This window comes from Drosophila miranda, chromosome 3, assembly GCF_003369915.1.
Source record: "Drosophila miranda strain MSH22 chromosome 3, D.miranda_PacBio2.1, whole genome shotgun sequence".
In the NCBI taxonomy this organism is placed as follows: domain Eukaryota; kingdom Metazoa; phylum Arthropoda; class Insecta; order Diptera; family Drosophilidae; genus Drosophila; species Drosophila miranda.
In genome coordinates this window covers 6895973-6918404 of record NC_046676.1, presented here as the reverse complement: position 1 = coordinate 6918404, position 22432 = coordinate 6895973, and the positions used below count along the sequence as shown (strand labels likewise).

The 22432-nt window shown below is 46.9% G+C and overlaps 3 protein-coding genes across 4 annotated transcripts; 2 read left to right on the top strand and 1 right to left on the bottom strand.

Moving 5' to 3' along the window:
• The first annotated feature begins 491 nt into the window (after positions 1–491).
• LOC117187881 lies at positions 492–15323 on the top strand. The gene is made up of 4 exons (XM_033390780.1): positions 492–576; positions 11267–11511; positions 11668–13443; positions 13806–15323. The coding sequence occupies exons 2-4, from the start codon at positions 11269–11271 to the stop codon at positions 14457–14459; spliced, it is 2673 nt and encodes an 890-aa protein (XP_033246671.1). The 5' UTR covers positions 492–576; positions 11267–11268; the 3' UTR covers positions 14460–15323.
• LOC117187882 (phosphatidylinositol 4-phosphate 5-kinase type-1 alpha-like) lies at positions 494–9351 on the top strand. Of its 2 annotated transcripts, none has more exons than XM_033390782.1 (2): positions 494–576; positions 6203–9351. In XM_033390782.1, the coding sequence occupies exon 2, from the start codon at positions 6234–6236 to the stop codon at positions 8691–8693; it is 2460 nt and encodes an 819-aa protein (XP_033246673.1). In that variant the 5' UTR covers positions 494–576; positions 6203–6233; the 3' UTR covers positions 8694–9351. The 2 variants fall into 2 exon arrangements, with proteins under 2 accessions (XP_033246673.1, XP_033246672.1); XM_033390781.1 differs by lacking the exon at positions 494–576 and adding an exon at positions 4138–4899.
• Positions 15324–20065: 4742 nt separating the features above from the next.
• On the bottom strand, positions 20066–20890 carry LOC117187702. Its single transcript, XM_033390413.1, has 3 exons — positions 20693–20890; positions 20444–20629; positions 20066–20376 (listed from the first exon to the last, which is right to left on the bottom strand). The coding sequence occupies exons 1-3, from the start codon at positions 20888–20890 to the stop codon at positions 20206–20208; spliced, it is 555 nt and encodes a 184-aa protein (XP_033246304.1). The 3' UTR covers positions 20066–20205.
• Between the last annotated feature and the right edge of the window lie 1542 nt (positions 20891–22432).

The window sequence follows — 22432 nt, the reverse complement described above, 5'->3', positions numbered from 1 at the left end:
ATCATGCCATACTTTGAATTAAAACAATTTAAACGTTAGGTATACTTGCTGTACATGTTCTAATAATTAGGCAGATAGTATTATTGCAATAGCTTGAGAATACCGGCAATCTTTATAGGGATGAAACAGACTGGACTGCCTTACCTTTTCCCAATATACCCTGCACCCAGGTAATGTCGACTGCGAGTGCGCGAAGCCGCCCGTATTCGAATTCGAGACGCCGCATTCGACTCTGAACACTCAAACAACGCAGATCGTCTGGGAGATCGTCGTGAATTGTCCGTTTCTTCTCTTTTTCGTTCGCGTTTTCGTGTTTAAGTTATTTTTTTTACCGTTTGTGCAGTGTATAACTATTTAAGCTTCTTGTGGGTGACGGTGACACCGACAACCCCCACCTGACATACTCCGCCTCCCCTTATCGACGCGAGTGTTTTGGTGACCAAAACTAATCAAATGACACGTGCTTGAAATATAAAATTTACTATCTATCCCGCATACGGACGACAACAACGGAGCAGGAGTTAACGGGGGATTACCGACATTGTTTATCGAATATCAAAATATAACAAGAAAACGGTAAGTCGTACCGCCATTAAACCGAATAAGGAATGTGCGGAAACAGAGAAAAACACATGCATAAACATCTACAACTGTTTATGGCCATCCCCACAGTGACCCCAATCGGCGCTTATCAATAAACTCATATGTATATTAAATACAATTTCGCATACGCCCCTTGTAATTAAATACATCAACGCCCCATCATAACCTTAATAACTACAGTGAAAGCTCTCTGGGGTGGCCTTGAGGATGGGTTTGTTAAATGTGATTACAGCTTAAGTGCGACTCCTGTACACTGTCCACTGCTGTGAGATTTGAGAGGAGTTCTTTCGGATCAGAGCTGGGATTAGTTTATGACTCAGGAGCGTCCAAGCGTCGCCAACAAGCCGCCACATTATATCTTGGCGTTGTTTTTGTTGTGTCGCGGAATGTTCTTCATAACGTAGATCCCCAGATGAGTCATGAATGAGCTTTGTGGGGTGTGGGATACCCGTAGTGGATACAGTTTCTGGATATAGTCATTGGTGGGGAGAGGGGGTGTAGAAGGTGACCGATCTCCGGTCGTGTATGGGGGGCGGCTGTGAAGTGAGTAAGCAAAGGCTTTAGATAAGTTTAATTGGGTTATGTAAGGGAACGGTATCGGATATGTGTGGATATCGTTGGGTTTGAAAGATATGGGGCAGCTGTAAGTCAGACTCACAGCAAAGACATTTCCCAGGCAACATCAGAGCAGGAGTGACCCATTTAGTAGGTATATTAATTACGAATCATCTATCTATCTATTCGAATCCAATCTCACAACTTTAGATTAAATCTAATTCAGTTTACTGACCAGGCGGGCATTCGATTAGAGACCACTTTGCGACCGTTTCGCGGTTTCAATTGAGCGGCCGCCGATGGCTCCATTAGAGTGTTAAATACTGGACATTAGAGTGGCCCCAGGGCACGCATTGCTCCATTCAGCAGGCACAAGCACAGGCCGTGGTGTTATTAAGGCCTGACTACACGCCCCTCTCGCAGAGAGGTTCCAGCTATAAACCAGTCTAAAGTCAGTCACCTGTTGACGACCATCCACTTCATCCACTTCATCCACTCTCCACTCAGATCGATATCAATGACAATTGGTGTCGTCGACAGCATTTGTGCTTTTGCTACCGTTAGATGGGGAAATGCCAAAGCAATGATGATTGTCTAATTGAATGGGATTAATGTTTAATTTAGCTTACTTTATTGATTTTCCATTGAAAAGCAATGAAATGAAATGAAATGTCAGGCCGAAATGCCGCCGCTACCGCCGTAAGCGGGGGGCGACCTTTCAGGTGGACTGTGGGGAGGCGGCTGAGAAGAGGGGTGAGTGTTGTGTTGTGTTGTGGTGGGCTTGGATTGAGTGATTTTGTTGCAATTGCAATCCGAGCTTTGTTCTCGCCTCTCGATTGTGCAACAAAGGCAGAGTTATATTTAACAGGCATTTGTCAATTGTTTTATGGTTAGTGTAGCCCCTATAATTGTCCATTTTTTTTCGCTGATTCTTTTGTGCACATTTGTGACTCATCCCCACCCCACGGCTACTGCTATTTTTACATAATTAAACGAATGTTTAAAATCTGATTTATTATTTAATTGTCTGCCACTCGAACGACAACAATTAATTATGCAATAACAATAACAAAAACAAAACGAAAATGCACGAATAAATAAATAATAATTTTACTATAATCAATGCAACAGCTGCCACCGCGAAGGGGTTGATCTGCGGGCATTGGGGGTGGTACGGCAATTAAAATTTATTACGCCTATTTTGCATTTATTCCATTTTAATTTGTCATTTAAATGTCAAAACTATTAAAATGATTATAGGCCAATGGCGGATTAATCAATGAACACTTTGGCTTCGGTTTTCCATTCAATTTCGATCTGGTTTGGCTTTAAATTTCGGTTAATTAAGCGCGTGGTCATAAATAAGGACAGGTCTTCTTCCCCATCATTCCCAACAAGTGCCTCTTCAGACAAGTGTGCAATTCAATCATCCTCCCCCTCATATACTCGTATGCATATGCATATAAACGTAATTATTCTTATTAACAATTGCAGTTTACTTTATCCGTTCGCTGAATGCAGTTTTTACGATACAATTTCGAATATATTTCAACGAGGGGTCTATTGAAAGGGATTACAACATTTTCAACGAGGCAGAGCTTAAGTTTATTATTCCATTCGATTTTCTCTCCACTCTGCTTTCCTCTTGTATACTCTTTTGTCGGCTAATACTACTTTTATCAGACTTTCGCATTGCAAGTTTTGGTTTGACCATAATTATGACTCGTAATATGGCATCCAGAAAAACTATCAATCTGGTTAGGGTATCCAACGTGTCGGCCTCTTGATGGACATTCTTTGTTGATTTCTGAGTTATTCCTCTTTTCGTATCGGGGAATTAACTTCGCTTTTGTGGGGGGACATTTGAATAGATATCACATGTGGGGAAAAGTTCCGTTAATTGTGATTGTCTGCTGTCCCTGCTGTTGTTGTCTCTGTCATTGTGCTGTTCTGTACATTGCATAGATATGAGCCATCCCCCTTCTCCCTCTCCCTCTCATAATCATAATATTAAAATTCGCCTAGCCTAAAACTTGTTCGCTAACATCTTCATTTGGTATGTATTTGCATATGAATTCTGTTTGCCTCTTTGTTCTTAATTAATGAAAAGCAATCACATTGGTGGATTTTTGGGCACGGAATTTAAAATGAAATAATCTGCACCTTCGATCTGTTAAGCTCTTAATGTACATCAATTTTTACACTATTAAACACACGTCTAATTAAAATCAATTTGGGAGTCGTGTTGTAATGAGCGTTTTCCCTGGAACCGGATTGCCGGCTAAACAATTTTAATGCCATTGGCTCCTCGCCTTGGCCTCTAATGAGCGTCGTCTATTTGAATTACTCATGGCTGGTGGCCATAAATATCGATTAAGGGGCGGTTTTTAATCAGGGACGGGGCGTGCTAATGAGGCGTCCAGCGTCCAATCCAGAAATCCAAAAAGCGTACAGAACTCGGCGTGGAGCAGTCGGAGGGTCAGTTCCTTGGCGGGCTTCAGTTTTGTGGTGGCTCTAATCTAATTGGATTATTCCGCCGCTGGCTAGGAGGTGGCTCTAATTAGATTTTCGCGTTTCGTTTGGTCGTAGAGCAATAATTTGTCAAAATTAAATTACCTTTGTCCCAGTGTCTTTTTACAATACATTCGACATGTTCTGATGTGTAATGCTAGAGGGCGCTACTTGTTTGCCGCTTAACAACACTGCCTGCTCTACTGTTACCTATCGAGCTGCACTGCTCTGACAGCCGCTGTTGACTCACAATGCGCGAACGACTAGTTCTAGTTCCACTTTCTTGTAGAAAATTGATTCATCAATTGGATCAAATTATATGTTTAGTGCAGTTAGCTGATAACACTAATAATATCAAAATTGAGTCTTCTGATTTTCATCGGTATATTTACGGTTTATTTTAAAAACGAGACGGTATATTTCTAAGGGGCAGACAGCGCGGTCACACTGTCCCTCACTGCGCGAAAGACTTAGAGAGATTAACCCATTGTCGACCAAGTGGTTTTTCTGAGTCATTTTAACGCAGTTCAGGTGAAAGATATCGTGGTTTTTGTTTAAGTTCAGAGGAAAGATGTCATATACCTACAAGAAAAATTTACAATCGTTAAGTTTTTCCGCCATTTACCTCGAGTAACTACTTCCACTGAACTGTTTAAATAGAGGGGGCTTAGGTGGGCTAAGTTCGTTATCGTGATCGATCCAGTGAAATTTGTGAAGATTTGTTTTTGATTGATTTTCGTTGTGTTTGGCCATTTTCGTGGTTTTTTTTGGCGATTGTGGAAGTGTCCGTTCGTGTGTGTTTGTGGTGCGGGTGTGTGTATGTGTGGAAAACGCCAAAATGCGCTGGCCGCTTCGGCTCTGAACAGGAATTTGTCGATTGCCGCACGTGACGTCATCAGAAGTCTCATCTCCACACACATACGCACAGAGAACTCGTTGAGATTGCTGTAAAAATAATGAAAGCAGTCTGTGAACGTCGGCTGGAAAAGGGAACATCAACAAGAAAGACAACTACAAGAGGGAAAGGAAGAACCACCACCCCAACAACAAAACACACAAGAGAAGGAGGAGAACAGAACGCGCCTTGATCGTCAGCAGATACACAAAGAGAGCGAGCGGAAGGAAAAGAGAGAGCGAGAGAGAGAGACATTGCCTAAAATTGAATTTACTGCTGGATTTCGTCTGACCTTTGCCAACACACCCCCTTCCCCTTCCTCGGGCAGTTGCTGTGTAAGTACGATAATTAATTTATGAAAAAAGCAAGAAATGGAAACAGCAAAGCGCTTTAATTGCAAGCTCTTAAACAAAAGAAACTATGACCCAAGGCGAAACAGCAAAAACATCAGAGAAAAAGCAACAGAAACAACAACAAAAATCTAACAGCTTTTTCAAGGCTCTGTTAAGGTTAACAGATGAGTCTCAGTTACAGTCGGGTTTACAGCAACTGTTTTTCGCTTTTTTTTCGATTATTAATTCTACAATCAGCGGTGGTATTAATAATTTTACGGCTTATCTGGCTTTGGCAAAAGATATATGTATGTATATCCATATGTACGCATACACATGCAGATACAGATATAGCTAAGGATATAGACATGTATTTTTAATTCATTCACTAAATAAATTTAGAGGGGAAAACTTTCCGTTGTTATTGAACAAAAAAAGATGAAAAGCAAAGAAATATATAGGAGGTGCTGTTGTATCCGTGTTGGCGACAATTTACCAAAAATAAACGCACACGAGCCCCTGCCTAGCCATATTTTGGTTTCATTTTCCACTTTTCCGAAACAAACTGAAAATATAATGACTTTTCTATAATAAACAATATTTGGATTTATTTTTGCCTTAATTGTTTGTGTTTTTAGAAAACGTTTGCCATTGATTTGTTTATTCGACCGAGTGTGTGTGCATGCCATGCCTGTACGTGTTAGTACGTGTCTGCCGGGCGGTGTGTGCGGAATTCCCATGTGCAAACAGTCTAAATTATGAGTTGCATATCGGTTTTATTGTTTTGGCAATGGCCGCAAAAATTAAGACCCCGTGATGGGAATGCATTTCCAGTATTGAACAGTTTTGCAGAGACTCTATACAGTTTTAGCAGCCTTGTGTGCTAATTGCTTATAATTAAAGATAAAAGAAAATGTTTGCCTTGTTGTTTCTGTTGCTTTTGTTGCTCATTGCGTAAACAAAAGATAAGCTAAAAATTCTTGAACGTCTGGAAGTGCCTGCACTTCCACGAACGAGTGGGAGTGGGAGTGCGAGTGGGAGTAGGAGGGAGAGCACAGCACAGAACTATACAAAACAACGTTCAATGTGGGCGAACGTGACTATTGTTGGCTTGGCTTAATCACTCACTTTCATTCACTCACTCCCAGTCATGCATACACTCAATCATACAGAAAGATACAGAGAGAGCTGCGATTGAAGGCGCTGTTGCTTTTTGTACAGTTTGAGAAGCACTGCAACATCCGTTTTTCTTTTTCTTCTTTTCTTCCCCCGCTTCTCTCCCCCAAACCATCAAATCGCAATGCAGAAAGAGAGAGACGATAAAGAGAGACAGAACAATGGATACCCGTGTGGAGCTCGAACTCCTGCCGATAGGCGAAGAGAATCTGAAACCGGAACTGCAACTGCAACCTGAGGAGTCACAATCGGATCCCAAGATGGAAACCGAATACGAAGCAGAAGCGGAGCTGGAATTGGAAGAGGGAGAGGCAGAGCAGAAGCATTTGCTGACCCCCAATCATGCCTTGGCGACCAGCAGTTTGGGGAACTCCATCCATGACCTGCAGGCCAGCCCAAGGACGCCGACGCCGACATCGACACCGCCGCCACTGCTGTTAAATGTGCTGCCCGGCACCTCCAGACAGCTGTTCCGGGATGCGGCTTTGGCCCACGGAGGCCTGGAGTCGACGTCCCTGCTGCAGCAGGAGCTGCAGAGCATCGCGGGAAACCAGACGCCGGCGAACAAGCTGCGGAGCGCCAGTTCTACGCTGGACGCAAGCGTGTCGCGCAATCCGTCGACCACGGGCGGGAAGCAGGACAAGAAGAAGATCGGCCACCGGCGCGTGGCCGAGGGCGGGGAGGTGACCTACAAGAAGATCCAGTCGAAGCAGATCATGGGCTCCATCCAGCTGGGAATCCAGCACACGGTGGGCAGCCTGGCCAGCAAGCCGAAGCGGGACCTGCTGATGAACGACTTCTGGGAGATGGAGACCATTTCGTTCCCGCCCGACGGCTCCTCGATCACGCCGGCGCACCACTATAGCGACTTCCGGTTCAAGGTGTACGCCCCGATAGCCTTCCGCTACTTCCGGGACCTGTTTGGGATCGCGCCCGACGACTTCCTCATGTCGATGTGCGCCTCGCCGCTCGTCGAGCTGTCCAACCCGGGAGCCTCCGGGTCCATATTCTACCTCACGGACGACGACGAGTTCATCATCAAGACGGTGCAGAAGAAGGAGTGCGAGTTCCTGCAAAAGCTTCTGCCCGGCTACTACATGAATCTCTCCCAGAATCCGCGCACGCTGCTGCCCAAGTTCTTTGGACTCTACTGCTTCCACTACAACTCGAAGAACGTGCGCCTGGTGGCCATGAACAACCTGCTGCCGTCGGACATCAAGATGCACTGCAAGTACGACCTGAAGGGCTCCTCGTTCCGGCGCAAAGCCTCCAAGGCGGAGCGCCAGAAGGCCAGTCCCACGTTCAAGGACCTTGACTTTGCCGAGCACCACCCAAACGGCATTTTCCTCGAGACGGATAAGTACAATGCTCTGATGCGCACCATCCAGCGCGACTGCATGGTCCTGGAGAGCTTCCAGATCATGGACTACTCGCTCCTGGTGGGCATCCACAACCTGGACATCGCAGCCAAGGAGAAGCGGGAGGAGCGCATTCGGAATGCACGGGCCAAGCTGCAGCGAAAGGAGAGCGCCGCCCAGACCGCCTCTTCTAACGTCCACCTGGACGACGACGCCCCCGAGGCGGACCAGAACCAGCTGCATGCAGTGGCCTCCTACGCCTCCATTCCGGGCACCTCAGGTGCGGCCCTCAATCGGACGCGCAGCATGAACCGCCAGCGCCTGGTGGCCCATTCCACGGCCATGGAGTCGATCACGGCCGACATGGACGTGACATTGGAGGAGGACGAGGACGTGCCGGCCGGCGGCATTCCCGCCCGATCCGAGAACGACGAGCGGCTCATCCTGTACATCGGCATCATCGACATTCTGCAGTCATACCGCCTGGAGAAGAAGCTGGAGCACACCTTCAAGAGCATCCTCTACAACGGGGACACGGTGTCCGTGTGCCGGCCCTCCTTCTACGCCAAGCGCTTCCAGGACGCCATGGCCAAGCAGGTGTTCAAGAAGACGCCCACGTTTCCACTGAAACATTCCCCCTCCAAGCGCAAGACCTCGGCCACCCAGCTCCTGCGCACCCCCCAGACGCGCACGCCGGCGCAAAGCACGCCCGCCGGCGGATCGGGACGGCCTGGTGTCCTCACCATGATGTCGGGCATGTCCACGCCCCCGCCAGCCTTCGACGACATCTCCGAGGAGGACATCACGGCCGCCTCCAGCACAACGCTGCAGAATCGCAGCCAGACGAACAATAACCACGGGGAGGAGCACCAGCCGGAGTTTGGACGCGTCTCTGGCGGCAGTGGCGGTGGCGGTGGAGGAGAGCCGAGCAGCAACTACCACACCCAGTACTCGTACGACAGCTCCGGGCGCACCGGCAGCGCCATGACCAGCGACTATAGCGACGACGAGTCCACGGTCTCCAGGTCGCGCTCGCCGTTGCAGCAGCAGCGCACTAGTCACCGCCTCACCAAGACCAGTGTCCAGGTTACGACGGTGGGCTATGTGGAGGAGCGGCAGCTCTCCAACGCCGGCGGACAGGTAGTGCATGCGGACACCAATGGCAAGGTCGGCACGATGACCACCAGCACCACCACCAAGACGGCCCTCATCCAGGCGCCCAGCTACACGTCTACGCTGGTGCTCAACGATTTGCCGCACTAGAATCGGGGGGGCTTCTATAGGGCGAACAGGGCACGGGTTCCAGGCTACCGCTGCTTGTGTGTGTGTGTATCTGTATGTGCAACCGATGTGCTCGCGTGCCTTCCACTCTTTTGACTTTGTTGCAAAAATTGTGTGTTTCGGCGCTCGTTTATCTTGATTAAACGAAAACGAATACGTATTTTCGATATTAAAATTTATGTGGCGCCCTTCCTAATTGGCTGCCTTCGCACCCCCTCTCTACGTGTAACGCCACCACCAAAACCCACACGCACACACCCACACACACACAGACAGACAGATGGAGGGGAAGAGGCAACAACAAATGTGTACCGTTTTTGCCCATTAAAATGTATAATTATTGTATTTTCTTTCATTCTATTTTTCTGCGACAATTTTGTAATTCGTTTTTCCATTCTATCTTTTCAATGACTTTTTTTTTTGTTGTGCGTGGGGTTTAATTTTCAAGAATGGAAATTATTGGAAGGGGTCGAAGGAAACGGAGGAAATGGAACAGGAAAGTGTAGCCAAAACTCAGTTGTTGTCTATGTTTGTGTGCGTCTGTTTGTGTTTCTGTATTATAAAGTGCGTTTACGTATTCTAAGAGATGCTCATGTGTATATACATAATTAACGAGAATAAATCTATATATTTTACATAACTGAACGTGCAACGTGTGTCCGGGCCGTCTCGTCGGCATAGAGACAGCTCTGAAAGCGCCGACAGAGTCCGACAATGGCCCTGGACATAAATCACTTAATGGTTTTCAATATTGGTATTAAGTATCGTTAATTTTTATCGCCTTGCAGCATTGTTAAGCCTCTTTTGGCCAGCGGCAATTGTGGAGTATTTATTGGCCGCGAGCAGAGGGGATTTATCCCAGACAGGACTCTGACCATGGTATGGGGCTGAGAGAGCTCTTCATTAATTAGCCCATTGTCCAGGGACGCGGCTTTTAGTTCACGTACTCCGCAATGTGCGGAAAATCAGGGATATGCATCGGTGTTCTCTCTTCACAAAACGAGTGTACCATCAGTTTTATGCTTTAATTATGAAAAATTTCATAAATAAAAGATTTCGGAGAAGAGAAAATATAGTAAAAGGTATCTGATAGTCTATAGACTCCGTCTAGCTTCTCTTTATACAAATGATTGAAAAAAAGGGTTAGAAATTTTTTAAATTTCATTTAAAACCAACCAAAACGAAACGAATTGGCCGGCAAATAATTGCCTGCTGTTTTTTTTTTTGCAGTTTCAATGCATTTTGTGTACTAATTGAATATAATTTTAATTAATTGCTTAATGAATTCAGTAACCACACCCTGGCGACGGGGGACGAGGTCGGGGTAGTGTAAAAAGTAAAGAGCTTAAAAAATGTATCGTCCTGTTGTTTGAAACAAGCACTTTGTCAATATTTGCTCGATTCCATCAGATGAGGAAAAATAGAGAGAGAGAGTGAGGAAGGGGTGGCAGTGGGAGAGGGCATGGGGCATGGGGCATGCGGCATGGGGCATGCGGCATGGGGCATGCAAATTCAACTTGCCCACTCATGCATAACACAAATAGTTCAATACTCCACGGAGGAGGAGCCTCGGACGACCCCGCCGCACTGTGTAATTATGGCCATAAACAAACTTTAATAAATATGTAAGCTGCAAAGTGCAAAAACCACGACAGCACAAAACAGCATAAACAAATGAATCCCGAACTCGAAATTCGACGCTACTCTGCTTTCTGCGTTGTCACACGAAAATTGTTTTCCAGGATAATTAGTTTATTTAATTTGCATAATAGAGAGAGAGAGAGAGGGCAGGAGAGGAGAGGAGAGGAGTCGAGGCGCACATTCCAGTCGCTTTCCTACAAACAGAATATTTGTGTGTACAGTACTGCCCAAAAATCATTTTCATTTACATATACCGTTACAACTGTTACCCAGAGACCAGCCGCCGCCAGGTGTCGCACTACAGATTTTAGGGAAAGGGAGGGGCTCTGCGAAATCTACATAAATGCCCACAATTTGGGGCATTCACATCAATTATTTGGAAATTATTGCACAAAAATATATACAGAGGGATGGATGGCGGCGGGGGGAGACCGTCCTGGGCCATATGCCAAATGTCATTTTGATGGCCAAAATGTGGACTCAACTTTTGGCTTGGCTCTTGCCTTAAACATTGCTTAAATATACATTTAAATTGCAAATGTTACGAGTGTTCGGTGCGGCAGCAGGGTTGCTCGGGTCGCAGAGCATTCCATTGATTAAAATAATGATTTGTATCGTTTGGGGCGGAAATTTAATTTTTTTTTGCAACGGATATTAAGCCAATGCTCAGGCATGTGTGTGCATCCCCCCCTCCCCTGCGCGCTGCCCCACTGCGAGAGTCCTGTCTGCGTGTGGCAGGAGGCGAATGACCCCTGGAGTTGTGAAGTCTGGAAATCGACGCAGGAATCGAGGCGGCGATTGCATTAAATTTAATGAATTTAAGTCCATTCCATTAAATGAATGAGGCCAATTTATTTAATTGATGAACATCACTGATTTCTCCTCTTCTCTTTTCCCTCTTCCCCGTTTGGCAGGCATGTCCTTTCAGCGGAGCTACAGCAAGGTCTGGTGGGGATCCGACAGCCAGGAACACTCTTCGCTGCCATCGCTCTCGTCTCTAACCAGCGGCGGGTTCTATTCGCAGTCCAGCAATAGCAACAGACAGCCCTCGTCCCTGCTGGGCAACCTGTCCTGCATCCAGGAGGTGGAGGATGAGCAGAACATCTCCAAGACATCGTCGTGGCACAAACAGGACAGTCCCGGCAGTCTGCGCAGTCAGGTGAGTGATTCGAAGGAAATTTTTATCGAAAGGCATCGATCGAGGTATATAAAAATCGATTTATCGGCCCTCTAGCGATACTTCTTTCGATATCAATGCTTTCTCCATTATTCCCCATGCTTATATGGAATCTTTCTCATTCGAATGGATTCGCAGGATTCGGGATTCTCGGACAATGAGGAGTCCCACCAGCTGCTGCTGCAGCAGCAACTGCAAAAGGAAACACAACAAGAACAGCAAACACCCACGGCTTCGCCCGGCTCCGTCCATTCCGTGGCCACGCCGCCCACTGTGGTCCGGAGGGTGGGAAACTCCTCCTTCTACTCACCGTTGATCAGCGTTACGCGCCGCATTTCGTTCACTAGTGGACAGAGGACGCCCAAGGCGACCACAGAGGCAGACGCCGAGCTGGAGGCCAGCCGCAGTCGCCTGTTTGATCAATTGGACAGCCTGAAGCTGGACGACGATGCAGAGGAGGAGAAAAACACAGCCACCGAGTCGAGCACGCCGCCACGTCCGGCCATTCGGCGCCGCAGGCGGTTGGCTCGGAAGCCCAAGCCCGAGCCGGAAGAGCTCTCGGCCAGCGAGGACGAGGATGTAAAGGACCCGCTGCCGCCGTACAACAACGAGACCGTGTATCTGGGCGAGGCCCCGCCGCCGTACAACAATGAGACAGTTACCTTTGGTGGCAGCGGCGACCCGGAGGAGACTCTGCTCCCTGGCCTGCTCTCCCCCCTGCGCGTGCACTCCTCAGTGCGCTTCACGGCCAGCACGAGCACGCCCAAGACCAGAAGCAAGCAACCGAAGATGGGGCACAGAGCTCAGACCACGCCAGTGGAGAGCTGGATGGCCGGTCAGCGCTGGAACGTGGACCAGGAGGTGATGTGCACCCTCCAGCACAAGTCCATCGCCCAGGAGGCGTACAAGAACTTCACCATCACCACCAGTGCCGTCTCAAAACTGGTCCGTCAGCTGCAGCAGCAATCGCTGGCCCTGCAGGCGCACTTCGAGCGCAGCGAGCGAGTGCTAGGTGGCCTGCAGGCCACCACCCTGCCCGAGGCTCTGACCGGAGCTGGACAGCTGTTGGGCCACCTCGACGACTTCGTTGGCACCCTGGAGCGGCGGGCCATCTTCTTCAACGAGACGCGGGTGGAGCGACGGCGCTACGAGCAGCATCTCGAGCAGATCCGCACGGTGAGCCGGGACGCGAGGTATTCGCTGGAGCGGCAGCACTACATCAGCCTGGAGTCGCTGCTGGAGGATGTACAGCTGCTGAAGCGGCACACCCTGATCACGCTGCGCCTGATCTTTGAGCGGCTTGTGCGTGTCCTGGTGCTGAGCATCGAGCAGAGCCGCTGCGACCTCCTGCTGCGGGCCAACATCAACATGGTGGCCACCCTGATGGGCATCGACTACGACGGCTTCGCCTCGCTCTCGGACGCCTTCGTCCAGAACGAGGCCGTGCGCACGCTGCTCGTCATCGTGCTGGACCACAGGCAGAGCTCCGTGCGCGCCCTCGCCCTCCGTGCATTGGCCACTCTCTGCTGCGCGCCCCAGGCCATCAACCAGCTTGGCGGCTGCGGCGGCATCGAGATCCTGCGCGATATCTTGCAGGTGGAGGCCGCTGGGGAGCGCGGCGCCATCGAGCGCCGCGAAGCAGTCTCTCTGCTGGCCCAAATCACGGCCGCCTGGCACGGACCCGAGCACCGGGTGCCCGGGTTAAGGGACTGCGCCGAGTCCCTCGTGGCCGGACTGGCGGACCTGCTCCAACCCGACTGCTGTGCCCAGACCCTGCTCCTGTGCGCTGCGGCCTTGAACAACCTGAGCCGCATGGAGGTCACCTCCCACTACTCCATCATGTCCAACGAGGCCATCTTCCGGCTGATAGCCACGCTGGAGGACCAGAGTTGCGGCATTAGTGTGTTCCTCTATGTAAGTAGCAAAACATTTTCCATTTCCCATTTGTCATTCGAGAGGAGGGGTCAGGAGGGACCACAAGTGGGCCGAGTCGGAGTCTGAGTGGGAGTTCGATTTGCTGCAGCCCTTGCTGATTTTTGAGCAATTTTATTGAAAGCTTCCTGGAGGAGGGCAGTCGGCTCGTAAAATTTATTTGTGCATTTGCAAAGCGATTTCTTTCCCCAATCTTGGTCACGATTTTTCATCGCCGCCCCCATCTCCATCTCCATCTCCACCCCATTCCCACAGTCCATGCCCCGTACTTTCTTGCTGTTTGAGTTGCTTACTTTTTGCTCATCAACATCTCTCTCGTCTTCTTTTTATATCGTTATACACAGGAGCAAATCGTTGGGATGCTGCACAACATGTCGCTGAACAAGAAGTGCCACAGCCACTTGGCCAACGGCACCATCATAAATTTCATCACGTCCGTTTACCAAACGGAATTCTACAAGACCTACGGATCACGTGCCGAATGCGATGCCCAGCGCCGCAGCATCAAGACCATTCTGCACACTCTGACGCGTCTGGCCCACGATTCGCCCACCCTGGGCGCCGAGCTCCTGGAGCAGTGGCATCTGCCCGATTTGCTGCGTCAATCTCTGGCCCTGCCCAAATCCTCTGCTTCCGCCTTCACCTCCCCTGCTGCTGCTGCTGCTGCTGCTGCTGCCGCCGCTTCTGCTGGTCAGTTGGATGGCAGCTACGCAGGGGATATATCGCAATTGGCGCGACATTTGCTCAAGGCCCATCAGCAGGAGCAGCTGCTGTTGGTCAGCGGAGCCCCAGCCACAGCCTCAACCTCAGCCACGGCCACAGGAACCTTCAGCAGTGGCCATCAGACGCCCGAGGCACAGACCAGTTCCAGCTCCAATTGCAGCGCAAACTCTACTTCCAATTCGGCTTCGAGTGCCAGAACGAAGGCGTCGTTGTCGTCGTCGTCGTCGTCGTCGCTGCTCAAATTCAATTTAACACGTCAGGAGAGTTTCGTCTAGTTTTCACCACCTGAGGAGGAGGTACCCGGACCCGGGCACGTCCTTCGGACAGAAGCAGGAAACTCAGACGTGCGTCAAGTGTTATTACTTTGTCTAGGAAGTTGCGTGACCCGTTTGGTGCCCCTCTCTGGACTCTTGGTCCTCCGCGGATGTGGACTTGTGGATGTAAACCAAGTAATTTTTATATTTCCACTCAAGCAAGCAGATCCAAGGAGAGCCACAGCGAGAGAGAGAGGGAGAGGGGATTGCCAGAATAAATAGAAATACAATTTTTTGTTTAGTTTTCGTTTTTTTTTTCTCCGAATTGTTTCTGGAGCAACACTTTGGTATTTTTGTGAGCTTAAAGCAAAAATGCTCTTAAAGTGCATTCCTCTGTCTCTGTGGATGCCTAGATTTTCGTTTTATGTTTTATTCAATGCAAATGCGAACTTTGACATTTTGAATTCTCATTGTAAATATTTCCTTAAGGCCACTCCCTCCACCCCAAACAACCAACCAACCATCCACCCTTCCTCCCATACGGCTGGCAACTAAAAAACCAAAAACCCAAAAAATTCCTTAGTTATATACGTACATATGTACTCTAAGATATTCTTTGTGCCAAATACTATGGAATATGAGTCAAGAAATTCCAACCATTCATTTGTTTTGTACTTAAAGCAATTCTATTGCATAACTTTGTATCATAAATACCAGATATATATACGAATATTGTATTGCATTTTTGTACTCCCTACCGCCCCGGCATGGGGCGTTTTGTTTAAGTCTATTATTACGCTTTGATTACTTTGTAATTTCATCAACGGAATAAATCTTTGACACGTTTAAAGTGGAAACTACTGCTATTGTTGCAAGGCTACTAAATCGTTTCATTTCGTTTCGTTTCGTTTGGAATTGGGCTGGCTTTTTCTCAGGAAAAGCAATTTGCTGAATTGCATATAAATATTCAGGGGGATTTGACCAGGAATGAAATCGAGAGTCCAGTCTTAATCAATTCATTAAGAAAAGAGGTTCAAATGGAACTCTATGGTAAAATCTGGTATAATCTATTACAGTACTCGTATCATATCTTGTTTTTTTTAATTACAGAGTGGCCCATTTTTCATATTTATGATTTACTAAAAATGATGGAAGCCTGATAAATTTATATTTTTATTATTATCTATTATTTAAAAAATTCGAGTTAATTTTAGTTTTTGTTTAAATATTTTAATTGCATCAACAACAAAAATTGTAGCAAAAAACTGATTACATACTAATAGTAATAACACATGGAAATTGAATTTAATTTTCAAAGAAAAAATATGTTTTTTTTTTTTGCTTGACTGCAGGGATAAACTAATATTGTGGAGTGTTGGGCAGCTATAGAGTGGGGAGAGACTCCTCCATCCACTGCAATTAAAAGACTTAATAATGAATGGGTTATAAATATTGCAATTTAAGTTTAAAGCTGGGAATTGTTTTAAAATTGTTTGCAGTCGCACAGTACTCCTACAAAGATTGTGGGAGAGTCGATCTTTGGGTAACTGTCTTACAGGCTTGTATTAAGTGGTTTCTACTGATTGGCTTGCGGTTGCATAGTCCACTAAAAGCCCATTGTTGTGCTCTGTTTACTTGAAGTTTGCCATAGTTTACACTTTCACCGTTTGGTCTGCAGGATACTGACTAAAATGTTGAATGGTACAAGAAGCTACCGCTGGCTGAATATAAAATATACTGTCTGTCTGTCCATCTGGCTGCAGTGGTTCAAGGGATTTGCACTTAGCTCAAATCTCCAAGTGAAAAGATACTCGTACAAAATAAATACGAGTGCTGCAATGATCACCATCTTGTCATGCAAATCCACAGATACACCCAGGCAAACATTATCGGACCCTGCAAATCTGAGCTTAGCTTGTGGTCTGCGTCTTAGTGTGTGAGAGAGATGAGAGGCGGATGAGAGGCGAGCAAACGATTTAAGCAGATGCACGAAACTATTCAGCAGTGAGGCAGCCTGAAATGTATGCCACAGCAGATGCCAAAAAGGCGACCCGACCCCACCATTCCAATCCTTGCCATTCCATAGCCAACATAGCCCCAGCATTGCTGTCTATATTCGAGATCCGAGGCAGGCATAAACAAGTTCTTTAGAGTAGATTGAAGTTCTATAATGCTGGCATATTTTGCATGGCTGAGTCCCGAAGGGGCTGGGGAGCCTTTCTGCCTTCCAAGGGGTGATGGTGGGATTCCTTTGGAAATATTCCACACATACGACTACGACTATAAGCATGAAAAGTCTTGAGGCAGTGGGTGTGTGGCTGTCAGGTTTGTTTGAGGCATTCGGAATGCCATGCCCGAGCATCCGAGCCAAAGTGTTGCGGCATTTGATGGGTGCCTCCGTCTGTGTGAGTGTGTGCCTGTATTATGACAAGTATGGATGACATTTGTGGCGAAAAAAAGAAAATGGGGAGACCGGCTCTGGGAAGTCTAGAAGAAAATCAACCAAATCTGGAGGTGCGCAATTGGAGAACCTTACATTTTCACAGCCGAACTATGGGTTGCAAGTTAAAGGATAATATAGTTATTAAAATGGACGAACCTCATCGAGGGTCTGTTGTTCCATGAAAATCACGCGATCATCTCTGGCGATGGCGTTTAAGGCATCCACATCGACACCCACTGACGGGACAACCCATTGACCTCGGCTCCAGTCTAAAGCTCGTTTATCCTGGCTGGCTTATCTGTGTACGGGTATGTGTAGGTGTGCGGCCGCAGGAGTGACGGTATGTGGCTGGAGAGTCGCTGTGGCATAAGCGCCGCCGCCTTCATGATTTTTATAGCATTTGTTGCTGGTGCAGGAAATGCCTTTAGTGATTTCCGCATGTGGCCGCCGCCCCCGTCTCCGCCCCGGCCCTGTTTACACACCGAGCATATTGCGGTTGACACATTTTGTGCGTTTATGTTTTTGAAATGTGCTCGTTCTTTCTCCGCTCTATTCCCATTCCCCGGTATTCGCAGACTGCACGGGCATCATGCATTCGGCCAAATCCATGTAACTGGAAGTATAGAACGTTTTCGATTCGTTTGGAACATCGGTATGTAGGAGCATACTTTTGGGAACATTTATTCGCTACATTACAAAAAGCGGTAGGTAACTCAAGAGAGGTAAATTTTATCCCTGACCTTAAAAATATGCAACGCCTCTTTGGAATGATTAATTGGCTAAACATTGCTGCTGTTACTGTGGGAATAGCGGGTATCATTCAGTCGGAATGTCTTCTAAGTCCTGTTTCCCGACGCCACAGAGCGGGACACAGAATGAAAACGCTTCAGACAAATGCCATGAAAAATGCATAGCCAGTGGATGAGGATTTGGTGGAGCAGGAGGACGGGCAAGTGTGGATGGGGGAGGCTGGAGCTGGAAAGTGAAGCGTGAACAAAACGATTTTTGAAGTAACTATAAGCTAAATAGTTTGCTCTGTGGTGGGCAGGGACTGTGGGGACTAGTTCTTGTGTCATAATTAGGGCACTTGCACGTGCCTCTGAGCGAGGCAAGGCAGCGATAACGGTTGGCCCCAAACTTTTCTGGCAACTATCAACAGCTAAAAGCGTTAAAGTTGCAACTTGCTCGAAAGTTGTACCTCCGATGCACGAGGCACGAGGTTGCCACTGGCAGTGCAACAATGATGGTGCACCAACAGCAATCAGCAAGCCAACTGGCTGGCTGGCACCTACTCTCGAAAGGAAACCGTAGATAATAAGGCTGGGATAAGTTTTTATGTACATGCACTCCACTTACAGGGTGTAGTTATCCGTAGGCACTTATCCGTGCTCCCGCTCTCCCGTACACCCGTACTCCGTCACTCTTTCGTTCCGGCACTCCGGTTGCGCGCCTCCAGCCAAGGACATGTAGGATACGAGAACTGCACTTAAATGCAACTCCTGCAATGTTTTTCTTACACTCTTTTTTTTTTAGCTTATCAGACTTTTGCCGCAGGGCTATGCATGCACACATATGTACATTCTTTATACACACACATGCACATACAGACAATGGCGTGCTGTCTTCTGGCTTCTGGGCTTCTGGCTGCAATTAGGATGGGGTAAGCCAAATGGGGGTCGCGGGTGACGGTCTCCCTTGTAAGCCTGGCCATTGAGCTCCATTTTGATGCGGCCATAAACGAGTTGTCATTATTAATGCTGGCACGCCCCACCATTCTCCCCACACATCCAGCCGGCCAGCCCCCTCTGATTCCGCCCAATAAACAGAAGCATTATTGAGTGGCGCTCCCGAATGTGGAGATTGCGTATACGCAGCATATCCCATGAGTGCGAGAACTTTTGCCGCAGGCGGGCAGAAATCCTCGGGCATTATCATGCGATTATTAGCCAATATATTATTTTGTGGCATTTCTTATACGCATACGCAAACGCATACATCTCCGCCGTGTGTGTGTTTGGCTCCACTCTTAGCGAAGCCATAAATTTTTATTTGTTGCAGCAAAGGGTTGTAAAGCGTCGCCATTATGTTGGAGCTTTTCTTTTGAGTGTTTTCGGGCTTGGATGGTTTTGTATCCTTGTTTTTATTTCCCATCGCACAGACGTGCACAAGATGCGTCAAAAACTGTGGGGGACGGAGTGCCAGCGAATGAGAGCTGGGCGTGGCAGCTGAATTTATGGCCGCAAATTGATTGTAAGTGCATAACGAGAGCAGAGTACAAGTTAAGGAAATGCCGAATGTTTCACTGTTTGATTCCCGTTCGAGTGTGGCCCACAGCCGCAGCCATAGTCACAGTCACAGCCACAGCTGGCCTTGTTTAACCGCCGCCAAAAGACAGCAGTGGGAAGTGGACTGTCGGCCCTTAGCATGGCCACAAAAACAATCAAAACTGTTGACCGCAATTCGCAGCAATTGGTTCTGCCATTCGTTTTGTCAGTTTTTAGCTTTTTGTGGTTAAGCGATTCAGGGTGGGTTGAGGGGAATGAATGTGGATGTGGATGTGGATATAGATGCTATGCTTGCCACAGTTTGGACTGAGAAATATGAAACAAGACAGGGAAACAGCTTCATTGCTGCTTGTTTACTTATTTGTTGTTTGATTTGATTCCTTCTTTTGCCACAGCACAGCCCTAGAAATGCATATTGAAAATTGAACAAACAAACTGGGAAAACTGGGGGAAAATGTAGTCAATTTTCCCTTGTGTTGTGCTGTGTTGTGTTATGTTGTCTTCGCTCTGCTTGTCATTGGCAAACTGGGTCTGGCTGCCACATCTGGCTAAATCGAAGGATTTTTCTTCTTCTCCTGCTCCTCTTCCTGCCTCGACAATTGGCACATTGAGCGATGAGGTTCTCCCACATTTTACTGCAGCGTGAGGGGACTCTTTCAAATTATTATAAATGTTGCCAAAGAAACTATTAAATTACTATGAGGGCTTCAAGAGTGGTGCACACAGACATCTACACCCACCGAAATACATGGGAAATATGATTAATCTCCGACAATCACACAGTTGAATGCCTAAATTGTTTATAATTGGGGGACTATTGAGCCGTCATGGATCGAAAATCGACGTACTTACTGCCTAATAAGATAATTGGCATCGCTTCACAATTAAGAGATTAAAGATTGACCGTTGAGCGTTTAAGCGATTCGATAATAGATTTGGATTATTATAGGGACAAACATTATTTTTAGTATTTAAGTGCTAGAATTCCGACTACCCCGCACCCTTTCTGTGAATGATTTCGGGCGTCGATTTATTGATTTTAGTGCTCTCTGTAGTTGGAGTACTCCATCGATCCATTGACTGTATACTTAAGAACCTTTTTGTGATACAAACTGAACTGCAGAGCATACTCGCCCGTCTCGATGGGGAAACGAGTGCGGAACTTTTCCACATCGAACTCTAGCTTCACAAGTTTCAGCACCGTATTTTCCTGAGAAAGAATTGGGAGAAGGGCTTACTAAACTATGGAAATAATGGAATCCACACCATGCGCTCACCATGAAAGGACAGGAGTAGCTACGAGTTATATAGGGTATGAGGTAGGCCGCAGCCAGGCGGAAGACGATCCTGTTGTTGTTATTAGGCTTGGTCTTATTCCTATCCAAGAAATCGCACACGTTCAGCGTGATGTTGTAGAGAAAAGGTCTCCAGCCATTAGCACGTTTAAAAAACTCCAAGCGAACCTGCGAGAAGACGAGTATTGGGTGGATTCGCATCGTTCAAGGATTCAACTGTGGATAACTCACGGTCAAGTGACTGGGGACTGTGTGCTTGTTCAGATACGAAATGCTGATCGAGTTCCTGTACCGATTGATGGCCTGTATTTTGCACAGAAGAAACTCCCCATAGTCCATGTCAAGGCTAGTACAATGGAGGCTCTTGAACTTGCTCTCCACTTGCGGAGAGCCCAGCAGCAATATCCAGAGGATCCCCACTATCAACATGGCTCCTGGACGGTCATTTGAAGACTAAACACAAATTGGTCATAGCTCGTTTTTAAGAGCAAGTTTTGCGGTATTTATGGTCATTATATTCACTTGACTACACAGTATAATGGGAATTAGCATTAAATTGATTTCAACACTTAAAAAACACTCCAGCCCGTGCAGGTCCTTGAATGAAAGTAAAGGAATTACTAGTTGGGGAAGTACTCTCAAAGGATTTCTGAGCCAAAAGAATTTTTAGAAGTCCATCAAAGGTCGTATGTAATATCTCTCATGCATGATTCATTTTACATAAACTGCACATATTTAAACTGCTCACTTGAGCGAAACTTTGCCTATCAATTGCCTCTGCAACAATTATACGTAATAACCATTCAGCCACTCAGCTGAAACGCCGTCGCTGCTAACAGTCCGTTCAATTGGTAGAACTAATTGCTCTCAAACATTCCTGTACATGTCGCATTTGTAGTGTTAGTTTCCAGATATTTATAGTTTTATCCACACTTATTCCGACTTTACACACATTTTTTTCGCTCCTATAATCCTCTCTTAGCGAGTAATTAATACGCACTGCCTCACCAATACGACAACAGGACTAGAATAGGCAAAAGACAAGAATAACGCAGCAGAAAAGTAACGAAGAAACGGCTAATAAGAAAATAAGCAGAGGAGCAAAAGATGCACTGAAAATAATCTCGACATCGACAGACGAAAGTACACTGAGAGTTATAGTTGAAAAAATGTAAAAGAATCTAAATAGGATTATCATATTCGTGATTGCGATTGAAAGAATATTGAAGTATAAGGTTATTTTCTCAATGTTAATTATAGCTCCCATTCGAGCATTCGTTCCGCGCTTAAGTAGTAAAAGTAATAAGTAGATACAAGGAACCATCTGTTTGGAAATTCTATCAAAAGGAAACCCTCTCCATTTGCATCCCCATAAAATTGTATTTTATCTCAATTAGCGCAAATATTTTGCTGCTGGCACTGCCATTGCCATGGCCATTGGTGGTAGCGTCGTTAGTCCGGGGGCAAAGTGGCAGGCAGCCAGGAAGCTGATGCTGCAGCTGCATTAGCATGGCTCGAAAGCAAATTTGACGCTGCGGCCCCCCTCATTTTATTTGCTTGGCAAATGCTTTTTCTTTCGTTTACCCACACACCGACAAAAAGGAGGAAAATGAGCGAAAAGAAGAGAATCCTTTTTGTGCAATTTCTATTGCAAACATTTGAAGAGGCTTTTAGTGGGGGAGGCTGGCGGGCGAGCGAAAATCAATTGCAAACGCATTAAAAATTGTGCAAAATTAATGACATCATTAGTAGTTGGAGTGGACCCCCAACCCCGAAAAACGAGAGGCCCAAGGCTGGCAAGTGGAGTTTGTCATTTGTCAAATGCAAACAGGACCACTGTCACTGATGGCAATTTGAGTGAGCGGACGGCAGGAATGAATGCATGTAATGAAAGCCAACAAAACATTAGAACCACACACAGAGACAGGACAGAGAGTGCCACACACAGCACGTAGCACAGTGTCCGAGAAG